The 14,426-nt window shown below is 49.9% G+C and overlaps 1 protein-coding gene and 1 long non-coding RNA gene across 4 annotated transcripts; one reads left to right on the forward strand and one right to left on the reverse strand.

Annotated features, from left to right (window-relative positions):
* Positions 1–559: 559 nt before the first annotated feature.
* Positions 560–4,399, reverse strand: LOC148003625 (uncharacterized). 2 transcript variants are annotated; one of them, XR_015629406.1, is made up of 3 exons: positions 4,328–4,399; positions 2,651–2,836; positions 560–1,890 (listed from the first exon to the last, which is right to left on the reverse strand). It is a non-coding gene; the product is annotated as an uncharacterized LOC148003625 (long non-coding RNA). The 2 variants fall into 2 exon arrangements; XR_015629407.1 differs by having other exon boundaries at positions 2,651–2,931.
* Positions 1,491–14,188, forward strand: Rsph9 (radial spoke head component 9). 2 transcript variants are annotated; one of them, NM_001108205.2, is given in 5 exon segments: positions 1,491–1,771; positions 3,655–3,820; positions 8,045–8,174; positions 9,021–9,167; positions 13,960–14,188. In NM_001108205.2, coding segments are annotated over 5 exon segments (831 nt in total). In that variant the 5' UTR covers positions 1,491–1,544; the 3' UTR covers positions 14,121–14,188.
* The last annotated feature ends 238 nt before the right edge of the window (positions 14,189–14,426 follow it).

The following is a 14,426-nucleotide window of genomic DNA, read 5'->3' on the forward strand; positions in this document are numbered from 1 at the left end:
TGGGTTGTGTTCTGTGTTGACATCACCTGAAATGTGTCCTGTCAGCCAGACTTGCTTGTTTTGTGTCTGACAATGCTTTGCAGAGGAATTAGACCATATTGCCAAAGCAAGACAGGACGGTGAGGGGAGGAGCTGACATGTGAATGGGGGCCATAGGTTACTGTGAAATGAAAGACCAGCCAGGCCAGCTCTCAAACGCTCATTTGAAAAGCCATAATGAACAATGCCTAGGCAATCAAAACAAAGTAATTATCTGAGTGACTTAGACACTTATTTCTCTATGGGCTTGGCTCAGAGGCCCAGGGCATTTTGACTTCATGAGTCTCTTCAAAGGAATCTAGAAAAAAGAACAATCACTGACAAAGGCCAATTTCCCTGAAACAAGGCTTTGGAACTCCCTGTTGGTTTTGACTTTGGAGACATCAGTAGCGGAGGTGAAGTTGCAGTGGTTAGATCAGCCTAGGGAATGCAGAGCTGGTCTGCTGTTGATACTGTTTGAGTCTGAGCAGCTGTGGAGCCAAGGGTCTGTACTTGTGGGTTATAGCTGACACACATGTAGTTGGTAAGTGGCTTTTTTTTTTTTTGAGATACTATGTAGCCATGGCTGGCTGGGAACTTGCTATGTAGACCAGGCTGGCCTTGAACTCAGAGGTTTTTTTTTTTTAATTTATTTATGGGGTTGGGGATTTAGCTCAGTGGTAGAGCGCTTGCCTAGCAAGCGCAAGGCCCTGGGTTCGGTCCCCAGCTCCGGAAAAAAAAATTTAAAAAAAATTATTTATTACCTATAAGCACACTATAGCTGTCTTCAGACACACCAGAAGAGGGCATCAGGTCTCATTACAGATGGTTGTGAGCCACCATGTGGTCGCTGGGATTTGAACTCAAGATCTCTGGCAGAGCAGTCTTAACCATTGAGCCATCTCTCCAGCCCTGAACTCAAGAGTTCTGCCTCCTGGGTGCTGGTTTTAAAGGTGTGGGCCACCATCCCTGGAAAATGTCACCCTTTAAATCCTTTTCCAAGGATTTCCTATTTGTCAGACTAGTCCTGGGAGTCAAACAAAGAACTCTCAAGTAAAAACTGGAGAGGTGAGGTTGGATAGAGCCTACTTGGTGAAACTTGGCTTCGGGTGGGCTTAGCAGGTGCCAGAAACTGCCTTTAGAGCTAGGAGGTATCAGATTCTTCATAAAATTATCAGGCCAAGAAGTGATATTCCCGGGTTGAAATAATGTAGCTATAGTGGCCTTGTTCTTTGTATTGGGTTTCTTCCCAAGTCCTTATGGAGTACGTAATGAGGAGCGCACGTATGGAGCTGGGGGCGCACTTCCTATAAGGAAGCCGCGCCAGTATAACAGAAAAATTGAGTCTACACTGCACTGTGAAAGTTTGGTGTATTCCCGGGCTCCCGGAAAAGGCGGGCTTGGCGAGATGGGCGGTCCGGTGGGTGGGATTTTTTGTTTCCTGCTAACTTAAGGGGCGGGGCTCAGGGTCTCCATGGAGACGGCTTCTACCCGCCAGACCAGCTTGGAGGGGAACGGCTGGACTGATGGACGCGGACAGCCTCTTGTTGTCGCTGGAGCTGGCATCTGGCAGTGGGCAGGGTCTCAGCCCGGACCGTCGGGCCTCGCTGCTCACGTCCCTTATGCTGGTTAAACGGGATTACCGCTTCGCGCGGGTCCTCTTCTGGGGCCGCATCCTCGGCCTTGTCGCGGATTACTACATCGCACAGGGCCTGAGTGAGGACCAGCTCGCACCACGCAAGACGCTCTACAGGTGAGGCGACTCTGTAGCAGGTGAGGCTGCAGGAGGACCTCGAAAGGTGGTGGGTGCAGCTCCGGCTGTGGGGAGGTGGGTTCGCCCGGGACCTACGCAGGAAGCACCTGTGGGTGGGGCTTGAGGAGGAAAATGGACAGGTCGTGAGCAAGCCTTGGAAAACAAGCCAGTGAGCAGCATTCCGCTATGGTTCCTGCCCTGATGCAAAAGCCACATGTGCTGGCTGTCCTGAAACTTACTCTGTGGACCAGGCTGGCCTCAAACCCAGAGATCCACCTGCTTCCACCTCTCGAGTGCTGGGGTTAAAGGCGTGCACCGTCACCGCTCAGTTCCCAGGCAGATTCTTGAGTAATGGTGGCAGAAATGGCGCCTTGAGGAAGGAAGACCACCCCCACTCCTCCACCCCCTGGGAGCCCAGGGTCTTGTGTATAACTAGAGTGGCCTTGAACTCACAGCATAGAACGGGTGGCCTTGAACTTGAGAGTCTCCATTTTATACTTCTCAAATGCTTGGGATTACAAGTGTGTTGTATATAAACAAAAAACACTTATTTTGTGGTGGTGAGCAAGCCCATAATTGAACAAAATGCAGCTTCCAGAGAGACACATCTAGAACCTCCACAGTCCAGATGTCTTCAACGTTAGCATACAGATAGCCAGGATTGAGACTGGCTCCGCTTATAGCATGAAGACTTGACAGGGCCGTTCAGTAGGAAGTAAACCTTGCACTGAACTTGGATTTAGTCCCTGGCTAGTGACTTGTGATGTAATTCCTTCATCCAGTCCTGAGCAGTGACAGCAAGCAGCAACCCCCAGGCTGGGTCTCTAAGCTGTGGTTAAATTGTACTGTTTAGGGACATTAGATGCATTTTAGACTTACCTGAGCTGGATAGCTGGATATGTTGACTTAACTATAAGCTAAAGTCATCTGGGAGGAGGGACACGCACTTGAGAGAATGCCTCCATAATATTAGGCTTGCAGGCAAACCAGTAGGGTATTTCCTCAGTGATACCCACCATTGTGGGTGGTGCCATCCCTGAGCCGACAGTCCTGTAAGAAAGCAGGCTGTGAAAGCCACGAGGATAAGTCAGTAAGCAGCACCCTCCATGGCTCCTGCATCAGCTCCTGCCTTCAGGTTCCTGCCTTGTTAAGTTCCTGTCCTGAAAAAAAAAAAAAATTCCTGTCCTGACTTTCTTCAAGGACGAACATTTCTACTTGAAAAATAAGGAAATCAAAATTACGCTAGTAGAGAGCCAGGCCTTTCTGCTGGTGGCTGTGGACTTTGCTGCTACAGAAGATGACCTCTCTCTCTGAAGTTGGGTGCGTCCTAGGAACTTGGACCCTCCCCCATATTACTCAGTGAGCAACTGTCAAACCAGCACAAGCAGACAGTGTTGGCTGGGCGATGTGACACACGTCCTACAATAATGTCAGCTTCTCTGGATGCTGAACCAGAGGACCACCTGGGCAGCATACTGACATGGATTTGTGTGTGCGTGTGTGTGATATATATATATATATATATATATATATATATATATATATATCAACAGCAAGTGTTTTCTAACTGCTATATCCCCAGCTTCCAACAGAATTTTTTTTTCTTTTCTTTTTTTTGGGGCTGGGTACCGAACCCAGGACCTTGCGCTTCCTAGGCAAGCGCTCTACCACTGAGCCAAATCCCCAACGCCCCAACAGAATATTTTAAGGCGAGTGAAAAATACATCAAAGTGAATGTATATCAGACCTTAAGGGGGAATTTACCACGAACACCTTGAAGGGTCCTGGGATGAAGGTGTTTTCAAAGCTTTTGGCTGTCAAAAGGGAAGGCAGTGGGGCACGAGGGGAATTGGAATCCAGCATGACGTGGCTGCTGTTGGCAGCCTGAACTGCACAGAGTGGAGCCTCTTGCCCCCGGCCACAGAGGAGATGGTGACACAGACATCTGTGGTGAGTGGCCGCTTCATGGGTGATCCTTCACACGAGTATGAACACACCGAGCTCCAGAAGGTCAGCGAAGGTGACAAGGTCTTTGATGAAGAAGTGGTGGTAAGTGCAGGGCTGGGTGTGTATGTGTGTGTGTGTGCTGGCGGGTGGGGGAGTGTGATGGAAGGGTTTGAACACATGTCAGTCATGGCTGAGGGTCAATGGGAGAATGTGTGAGCACCACAGACAAAACCCTAGCATCTCCTAGCCCCACAAACAAACCCAACTGAATCAGCACAAGAACAAAGAGTGTTCCAGGGCTAGGGAGATGCTCAGTGGTTAGAGCACTGGCTGCTCTTTGAGAGGCCCAGGTTCCATTCCCAGCTCCCACTTAGAAGCTTACAACTGTCTGTAACTAGTTCCAAGGGATCCAGTGTCGTCTTCTGACCTCTGTGGGCACCAGGCATGCAAGCAGTACTGTTGCAGTTTGTTGCAGTTTCCTCTCCAACCCCAATCGGCCAGTACAAAGAAAACGCAACTCAATTAATATAAAAACAATCTAGCGTCTAGATTGGGCAGATCCACCCTACACTGTCCTATCCCTAGCTCCCAAATCCCTCATCCCTGCACCTTTTATTTGCCAAGTCTCCAGCTTCTCCTTCTCCCACGACAACTCTCTCCTCGCTTCTTCCTTTCTCCTCCCCTCACTCCTCCCCCTCCTGACTCCTCCCCTCTCCTGATTCCTCCCCTCTCGCTCCCGACTCCTCCCTCTTGCCTTTATTTTACAAATTCAGAGAGAACTCCAAGGCAAACCACAACACAGTACACAGACATACATGCACACAGAACACCCATACACATGAAAACTTCGTGATCCTAGCCCGGAAGAACAAAAGCAAGTTCCACTAAGATTATCTATTGTCATGATTGTCACCACTGCCCAGGTGTGCCCTGGGTCCCTGAGGAGCTAGGGGCTTTGCTGCTGCACCTGTACCCATGCTGACAGCTCTGAGGACTGGGAATGTATACATGTGGATATTGTTTTTGTTATCATGATTATTAATTGATATTTTGGTTCCCAATGTGGCCCTGGTTGTCTTGAAACTCACTCTGTAGACCAGGCTGGTCTCAAACTCAGAGAGATCCACCTGCTTCTGCCTCCCAAGTGCTAGGATTAAAGGCGAGAGTTACCACTGCCTGGCTTTTATTATTAACAGTGCTGGGGACCAACATTAGGTCTTCTGCCATTGAAGTACATTTATTTATTTTTGTGTGTGGGGTTGGGCTCTCCTGTGGAGGTCAGAGTCAGTTCCCTACTTTTCTATATAAGTTCTAAAGCTTGACCTCAAGTCATTAGGCTTGGTGTTGAGTACCATTCCCACAGAGCCATCCGGCCAGCCCTTGTGGACTAATCTTAATTTTACTCGATAATACACCACATGGTTCCTGAGTACAGGCACTAAAAGAAATGTAATAAAATTTCCTTCCTTTCTTTTTGCCAGGGGACATTATGTAACTGTTTAGCCTGTGTCCCTGTCCGGTCCAGATCCTTCTATTGCATGAGCAGCCTTGCTCTGCCCCAGGAGCTCAAAGGGCACAATCACAGGCCGGGTATCACAAGCCTGCATTTCCCCATGACCCTCGATGATCTGACTCTATTTGGAAGACTGGAATGCTATATCTAGACACCAAGTAACCCCCAGGCATCTCTATGTGTTTCCTTTGAGACAAAATTGTAAAATGGCTGTGTGGGGCTGGAGAGTTGACTCAGTTGTTCAAAGTCCTTGTTGCTCTTGCAGAGGACCTGACTCGAGTCTGAGCATCCCCGTGGTGGCTCATAACTGGCTATAGCCCTAGTTCCAGGGGATCAGACACGACACACTCTTCTGACTTCAATGGGTACCAGACATACACATGGTCCACAGACATACATGCAGGCAAAACACTCATATGTACAAGGTAACAAAATAAAATAAATTAAAAAAATATAGGGGTTGGGGATTTAGCTCAGTGGTAGAGCACTTGCCTAGGAAGCTCAAGGCCCTGGGTTCGGTCCTCAGCTCTGAAAAAAAGAACCAAAAAAAAAATATATATATATATATATACATATATATATATATATATATATATGTATATATATATATATATATATACCAGCAGTGTGGCATGTCCACAGGCCTGGACACTGCCCCTTTTATGAAAACTTATCTTTGAGAGACCTTTCCCTATCAGCACCCCAGCCAGCCGGCCCGGCCTTTGTGCCAGTGCACTGTTTAAACAATATCTGGAAAGTAGTTTCCAGGTTTCAGCTCTGACAAACATGTCGTGCCAAGTGGCCTTGGACTGACGTCATTTCGTACCTGTGTGTACTTTATCTAAAGGGCCAGTTCCTAGAAATGCCACTGGGGTCAGCAAGTAAGTAAGGAGCCCAAGCAAATGAAAAAATTCAAAACCTCAGCCCTGCACCTGAACATGGGTGGTGCTCAAAGTCTGTGTCTAGTCTGTGTAGTCTCGGGGGCAGCCACATCTTCCACCCGACGAACACGTGCTCCTGAGCCTCCGGTCCTCTTTCTCTATCGCTGGGATGGCTGTACTTACCCTTGCAGGCCTGTGCCAAGTCACTGAGGCAACATTCATGGGCCCTGGGCTGGGGGGAAGTTCTGGGTGTTAGTTTCTGCCTCCCCTAGCCAGCCACGTGATAGGTGGCTTTGTGAGCTCAGATGCCTCTGTCCACAGGCGTCTGTATCAAGCTTGGTTTGCTCCCTTGTCCTGTCTGCTGCCCCGCCCCACAGGAGCTACAATGGAATATCATCTGTGGAAGGACTGATAAGCTCATGGGGAAATGCTTGGTGATGTTCAGCCTAAACCATGATTGCAATTTTACTTTAAATATATGCCAAAAATGGGGTTGGGGATTAGCTCAGTGGTAGAGCGCTTGCCTAGCAAGTGCAAGGCCCTGGGTTCGGTCCCCAGCTCCGGAAAAAAAAAATATATGCTAAAAGATAAAAACCAGCATATCAATGTGTTAATGATTGGGAGGTAGGATAATGAGTATTTTAATCCCCTTTGAAATGTTTTTCTATACTATCCAAATAATGCACAGTGAACATGATTGTTTTCATATATATATATTTTATATATAATATATATAAATAATTTTATTCATTTTTGTGTGTGTCTGGGTGTTTGGGCAAGTATGTGCCATGGTTTAAGTGGAAGTCAGGGGATAACTTTAGAGTCAGTCCCCGCCTTGCACTTTAAAGAATTTACTTATTTTTATGTGTGTGAGTGTTTTGCCTTAATGTCTGTGCATCTTGTGAGCGGGCTATGTGATCCCTGGGACTAGAGTTCCGGGTGGTTGTGACCTGTGGATGCCAGGAATCAGACCCAGAGCAGCAGGTGCTCTCAACCGCTGAGCCATCTCTCCAGCCCACGTCCACTTTAAAGCGAGGTCTCTGTTGTTTCTGTTGCTGTGTTTGCTCTAGACTAGCCATCCCTTGAACTGAGCAGTCTTCTTTGCCTTTCATTTCACACAGGAATGCTGGGGTTCCAGGTGTGTGTCCCTGTATGCAGGTATCCAGCTCTGTTATGTGTTCCAGGTTCTGATAATCAGGCTTGCAAGAAGCTGGCCATTAATTTGCTATGTAGCTAAGGATGACTTCCAACTTGACCTGGTTTATGGGGTCCGAAGGACTGGACCCTAGACCTTGTAGAAGTTAAGCAAGTATTCTTCCCACAGGACTGAAAGCTACCCCTGCTTCCCTAACTTGTTTTCTTAGAGACAGAATCTTATGTGGTCCTCGGTGGCCTGAAACCCTGTATATAAATAAGCATGATCTTGAACTCCCGGTCCTTGTGCCTCCACTTCCTGAGTGTCAAGGCTACAGGTGTGTGCCAGCACATGTGATGGGGGGGGGATTTGAACCCAGAGCATTGCATGCATTAGGTGAGAGCTACACCGACTGCTTTATGATTGTTTTCTTGCTCCATATTTTCAAACGCAGAATAAAAAGCATGGTGACTTGATGACGTGTCTCTGGGAGGGAACATAGCAAATGCAGCATAATGGCTGCTTGAGGACTGGGATTTTTTGTGGTTTAAGTATTTTGTTACCTATATGCAGTGCCAACTCAAGGAAGAAGGGGACACACACACACACACACACACACACACACACACACACGGGGGAGAGGGGGGAGACAATGCGCAAATGCATACTCAGCACAACACAGCCCAAGCCCCAGACACCTCAGATGGGGAGAAGAATTGGCCAGGCAGAGTTTCATTTTGCACCTTGGGTGAGCAGGCGCAGTGCCCTGGCAGGATGCTCCTCTTCCGTCCCCTCAGGTCCAAATCAAGGAGGAGACTCGCTTGGTGTCCATCATCGACCAGATTGACAAGGCTGTGGCCATCGTCCCTCGAGGTGCCCTCTTCAAGACCCCTTTTGGAGTCACCCACGTCAATCGGACCTTTGAAGGTGAGCGCCCCGTGGATCCTCTCAGAGCAGGAGGTAATAAGGCTCAGTTGCATATGTCTGGGGGACCAGGGGCATCTGCCCTCCTTGGAGAAGAGGGGCTGGGTCCATAGCACCGGGAGGGTGGGCTTCTGATTGGCTGCCGGCAGCCTAGTTTCAGTCTATTGCTGTGAACAGGGCTCTGACAGAGTAGCAGAATGGAGGGAGGGTTCAGTTCACAAGATACCTGATACGCAACCCTGTGAAAGGGTCATTAGATTCCCAACTTGTGGGAATCAGGGGTTGTAACCTACAGGTCGAGTCACTGCTCTCGCTCCGTCTTCATGAGGATCCTCCCAAGCTGGCGTGCATTTAATCCCAGCATTCTAAAGGCAGAGACATTGACATTTTTTTTTTAAGGAATAGGGATTAAAACATGTATTTTTTTCTTAGTGAATATATACTTTGGTTTAGGGAATACACAGGAACAGAAAATAGGAGGAACTCTTTGTGAGTTCAGAGTAGCCAGAGCTACATATGAGACTGTCTCAGAAAATATAAGAATGAAAAAGCCAGCAAGCAAACGAACAAACTCTTTCCCCTGGTGATTCCCAGTTGTGCCCAGTTGATGGTTAAGCAGCGCCACTGAAAAGGATCAAACCATTGAAGTCATCGAACCCTGAGGGGTGGGCTTGAGGTTTCCTGCATCAGGGTAACCTGCTTCTTCCCATGGCCCCTGCTTGCTTCCCTTTCAGGGGCAGGGTCAAGTATGGGGGAAGGGAATGAGCTCCACTTTCTGGTTTGGACAGAACCCTGCATGGTGGCCATGGGCTTGGGGTTAACTGCTCTCCGTCCTCCTCCTCTTCCCAGGCCTGCCCTTGTCTGAGATCAAGAAGCTTAGCTCGTACTTCCACTTCAGGGAGGCCATTGACCTGAAGAACAAGACCTTGCTTGAGAAGGCAGACTTGGAGCCCTCACTGGATTTCCTGGACTCCCTGGAGTATGATATCCCCAGAGGTAACAAACAGGCCATGAGCTCAGGACGTGGGATGGCCTTCTGATCAGAGCAGTAGATCAGCCATATACCTTCCTTCTCCAGGGCTGGGGCTGAGAACCTGGGTCAGCATTGGTGGCTCACCTGTGACCTCTTGACTTCTCGAGGTCGAGCTTTGCCAGAGCCTGACCTTAAGTGGGGAGCAGGGCAGTGAAGTGGCTCAGTGTCTCTGGAGATTTTAGCAGATTGTCATTTGTCATTTTTTTTTTTTTTTGGTTCTTTTTTTCGGAGCTGGGGACCGAACCCAGGGCCTTGCGCTTCCTAGGTAAGCGCTCTACCACTGAGCTAAATCCCCAGCCCCGTCATTGTCATTTTTAATGCACTTCTGAGCTTTTTTTTTTTCCAACCAGTTTCTAATGTGTTTTGGTTGTTTGTTTTTGTTTGCTTTTTTGAGACAGAGTTTCTCTGTGTAGCCTTGGCTGTCCTGGAACTCACTCTGTAGACCAGGCTGGCTTCAAACTCAGAGGTCCACCTGCCTCCACCTCCCAAGTGCTGGGGTCAAAGGTGTGTGCCACCACTGTCTGGCCAACGGCTATTTTTAAGTAAAAATATTTTGATGGATTTGTTTGTGTGTACATGTCATAACACACGTGGAGGTCAGAGGACAACTTGTGGGAATCAGTTCTCTCCTTCCACCCTGTGGGATCTAGGGATCTAACTCAGATGGTCAGGCATGGCCGTAAGCACCTTAACTGATAATCCACCTCGTTCCCCATGCTATTTTAAGTTAAAAACCTTTTTATTGGGGCTGGGGATTTAGCTCAGTGGTAGAGCGCTTACCTAGGAAGCGCAAGGCCCCGGGTTCGGTCCCCAGCTCCGAAAAAAAAAAAGAACCAAAAAAAAACCAAAAAACCTTTTTATTGGGGCTGGAGAGATGGCTTAGCAGTTAATAGCACTGGTTGCGCATATATATATATACGTATATATACACACACATACATATACACACACACATATATATACATACATATACACAAACACACACACATATATATACATACATATACACAAACACACACACATATATATACATACATATACACAAACACACACATATATATACACACACACATATATATATATGTGTGTGTGTGTGTGTATATATATATATATATATATTTCCAAGCCCAGGAGTTCCTGGAAAGTGTAGGTAGGAAGAGTTGGGGAAGCTTAAAGGAAGGCCCATGATCGAAGGCAATGTGCACAGGTGACTAGAAAAGGGCATGCAAGCCCTCAGGTTCCTGTCCTAGGGCCACTAACAGTGTTAGGGATGATGGCCCTGTGCAGCTGGGTTCCACCACACAGAGGCACCTGAACCAAGTTACCTTGAGTGTGGGCTTATAGTGGTAGGTAGGTGGCTTCTGGGACCAATTGGCAACAGAAGGAAAATGACTAGGGCTGGGATGGCTCTCCCTTATCAGACCCTCTGGACACTCTTGTAGTGAGCGAGCTTGATGAGCTGCTGGGTGGCTCTCCTGCCTGGCAGATGGCTTGGTGATGACTTGTGCAGAGTGGGGATGGGCGAAGAGCAGTGGAGTTGTCCATTAGCTCTTTCTAGAGAGGGACATTGCTTTCTGAGTCTGAAGCAGTCACTTAAGATGGCTTAGGTCACCTCTGAGCAGGTGTGGTTGAAGTAGGCCTTGTCCTGGGGCCTCCTGCTCCCTGTGCCCACAGAGATAAGCCCAGAGCTCACAGCCTCTCTCTGAACCAGCATTGGTGGAGGAGAAGGGAGAGAGAGATTGCCTGAGGCCAGCTTCCTGGCGATGCGATGCCCTAGGATGGATCCCTGGGAAGATCACCCTGCTGATGGGTGCTAAGACTTCTCTGACTGTGGGCTTGCACAGGAAGACAGGTGGAGCAGCAGGTTGGGCAGCCAGATTCCTCACTGGGACTCTGCCATTCAGTACTTAACCTTTTGCTCTGTCAGCAGAGCATGGAGCAGCTGCTGCGTGCCAAGCTCTCCTGGTGCCCTTGGAATGAGAAAGACAACTCTCTTGTATCAGGAAGGTTTGAGAGCAGCCAAGAGAGGCTGAAAAGCAGACGTTATACTGGAAGATGTCGGGGTGGGGTGGGGGACAGAGGAGTAGGCAGCAGAGGCAGCAGGTGGCCGGGGTGGAGCTGACAGAAAGTCCAGGTTGGGGTCCCAAAAAGAGAGCACTCAGTGCAATGCCCAGTTTGGGCAGCAGAGGGCAGCAAGAGTCCTGCAGCCAGGAAGTTGACCTTTAAAAGCTGCTGTAGAGATGGTGGCTAGAAGGAAGGGACCTTTGGTGGAGTGAGAACAGGGAGCCAGAAGAGAATGGACAATGTGGGATCAACCTTATGGGGGTGCACACAGATGGCTCCTACCCTGTCCCTACCCCACTGCTTATATGGGAGGCTGATACCAGGGGTATCTTTTTTTCTGTCCCCAACCTCTGGGAAGGTTGACTCTATCTTGTGGGAAAGGGAATGGTGGCTTCTCCCATCAGGGACCTGAAGTCATTTTTTATTTCATTTTATGTGTATGGGTGTTTTGTTTGCATGTACATCTGTTTACCACATGTATGCCTGGTGCCCATGGAGGCCACTGTGGTACTGGTGTTAGATGGTTCTGAGCCATCATGTGGGTGCTGGGAGTCAAACCTGAGTCCTCTAAAAGAGCAGCCAGTGCTCTTAGCTGCTGAGCCATCTACCCAGTCTTCCTGGCTATTGCTCAGTGTGATGAAGTCTAGGGGTTGAGGCTTAGGCTACCTGCTGCCCCTCGACAACCTGGTCTGAGCCTGACCCTTACTCTCCCTTACGTTAGCCTTTCTTCCTGGGTGGCCGGAGAATGAAGTCCACTCCAGCCTAGGGCCCCACACTGGAGAAGTGGGTAAGACCCTGGCACTAGCAAACCCAGGAGGATGTCCTGCCGACTGCATAGGTCAGGGGCTGAGTTCCAGGGCTGATCCTCTCCCCAGTCTGAGAGCACAGGTATTCTGGAGAGGAAGCCAGGTCTGAGGAGACCTCGGGCTGTGAACTGAACCACCAGAGTATTTCTTCAAAGGCCACCACAGCTGTAAGGGACTAGTGTTTCCATGTTCACAGTTGAGATAGAGGTGACAGATACATAGTGTCAGCTGACACACTGAGAGGAGAGTGTGTGTGCGCACGTGTGCATGCATGTGCATCAGAGTCAGAGTCCTCTGGATGATGAGCAGACTGAACAAGGGAGGCTGAGAGGACAGGAGCATGGTGGAAATGCACAAAAAGGCAGAGAGGCTGGCCCCTGGCATCCACAACTCAGCTAGCACCCTTTGGCCTGCTTGGCCCGTCCTCCTTGGCTTATGGTTTTTACTTCCTCACAGTTTACCCATGTTGCTAGGCTTGGGCTATGCTCCCCATCTACTCAAAGCAAGAGGTGAGCAGACATGCTGGTCTGAGGGCCCCCCTGCCTCCACGCTGTTGACTGAATGGATGGATATCTGGCTGCAGTGGGGTTCGAGGTAGACCCTAGGCTGTTTTCCCCCCGCCAGTGCTTGGGTGAGGGAAGCTGCAAGGCAGCCTCCCTGGGTGGGCAGAGCAATCAGAGTCTGCTCTTGCTTATCTCACAGAGGCTGTGGAGCTGCGGGCTCCAAGGGCAAGGAGGGGTTAGGTCTCTGTAGAAAGCTGTCCAAATGATGCTCTGGGCCGTGGTAGTGTGACTAAGGCTGGAGAACTGTGTATTTCTGGGTGTGTTTGTTGTCAAGGATCAAACACAGGGGTCCCGGGACACTGCTCTGTCACACTTCATCCTCATCTCCCCTCAAGCAATGTTGCCTGAAGACTTGGGACCAAGAAAGCCACCAAGGTCCTCAGGTGCCCAAAGAACAGCTGTCAGCAAGTGTTGTACCAGCCAGGGCCTGTTTCCCTGGATGTTCCGAGTCTTCCTTGACGGTACACTGTGGACCAGAGCAAGCAGTGAGCCCATGGTGTAGCCTTCACTCACTGTCCCGTGCACGGCTGAGTCAGGACCGGGGCAGCAGACCTCCGTGCTTCCAGAAAGCTCTGGTCTGACCTGGCAGGCAGCTAGTTACCCGGGGTGAGCAGCTCTGCTGCGGGGTGGCCCTGGAGGGTGGGGATTGAGTCGTGGGGCTGCTGGGTGTGGAGTGACCAGGGTGGGCCATGGCTGGAGGTAGGCTGCAGGAAGCTCAGTGGTGGGAGCCAGCACCGGGGCTGAGTTGGCAGCTGATGAAGGCTCCAGAACAGCCCCCCCAAGCATAACTGGTTGGTCCTGTACCAAAACCTTCAAAAGTTATTTGCCTTCCTGGCAGGGCCCAGAGCAGGGCTGTGGCTGGTTTGGGGGAGAGGCCTCGGTGCGCAGGGGAATAGAAGCCCAGATCTGCATCCAGAGGCGATTTTCCCAGGCTCCTTCCTCCCACACAGCGGCTCCCTCCCTTGGAGCTGGATCTGGCCCTTCCAGCCAAGTCATCCTGGCTGCACAGCTCAGCCTGGTCTAGAGTAGCATGGGGCAGACTCCCCCCCCCCCCCCCCCCGCCCCGGGCACCAGTACTTGGGAAGACCACTGAGGTGGAGGCCTGAAGTGGCCCAACTTCAGCTTGAGCCTCTGGTTGTCTCAACCTAGAGCAGAGGCTCAAGGTCAGTGATTTACTCTGGAGCAAGGAAAAGGAGCCATGCCATCTGTGGGCCCTCTAAGTCCTAGCTTGATGGCTCATCTCTGTCCTCCGTGTCATGAGCGAGTGGCAATTGGGACTACAGCAGCTTTTATGCCAGCCCTCGACTGTCTGTTCCCTTTAGGCTCTTGGAGCATCCAGATGGAAAGGGGCAACGCGCTGGTGGTACTGCGCAGCCTGCTCTGGCCAGGCCTCACCTTCTACCACGCTCCCCGCTCCAAGAACTACGGCTACATCTATGTGGGCACAGGCGAGAAGAACATGGACCTGCCCTTCATGCTGTAGGAGGGGCAGGCTGGATATTTATGAGAAGTCGAAACACTGTTTCATAAAGTTCAACCATTGGGTCTGCTTGTTCTGTCCTGACTTTTGTCATTTTGTCCCTCTGGCATTTAGTCAGCCGGCTCTGAAAGGCCAGGAAATGCAATTCCTAACCAGGAGGCAGAGGCCTGGAATAAGCTAATGAGGGAGGCACCGAGTATGTTCTATGTTCGTGTGGAGATGGATGGAAGGGGTGGTTAGGAGCCTGCTCGAGTTCCCAGAGTCAAAAAAAGCTGCTTGTAACTGATCATCACTCGGCCTCCACCTACA

Source organism: Rattus norvegicus, chromosome 9 (genome assembly GCF_021556685.1).
Source record: "Rattus norvegicus strain SHRSP/BbbUtx chromosome 9, alternate assembly SHRSP_T2T, whole genome shotgun sequence".
NCBI lineage: Eukaryota > Metazoa > Chordata > Mammalia > Rodentia > Muridae > Rattus > Rattus norvegicus.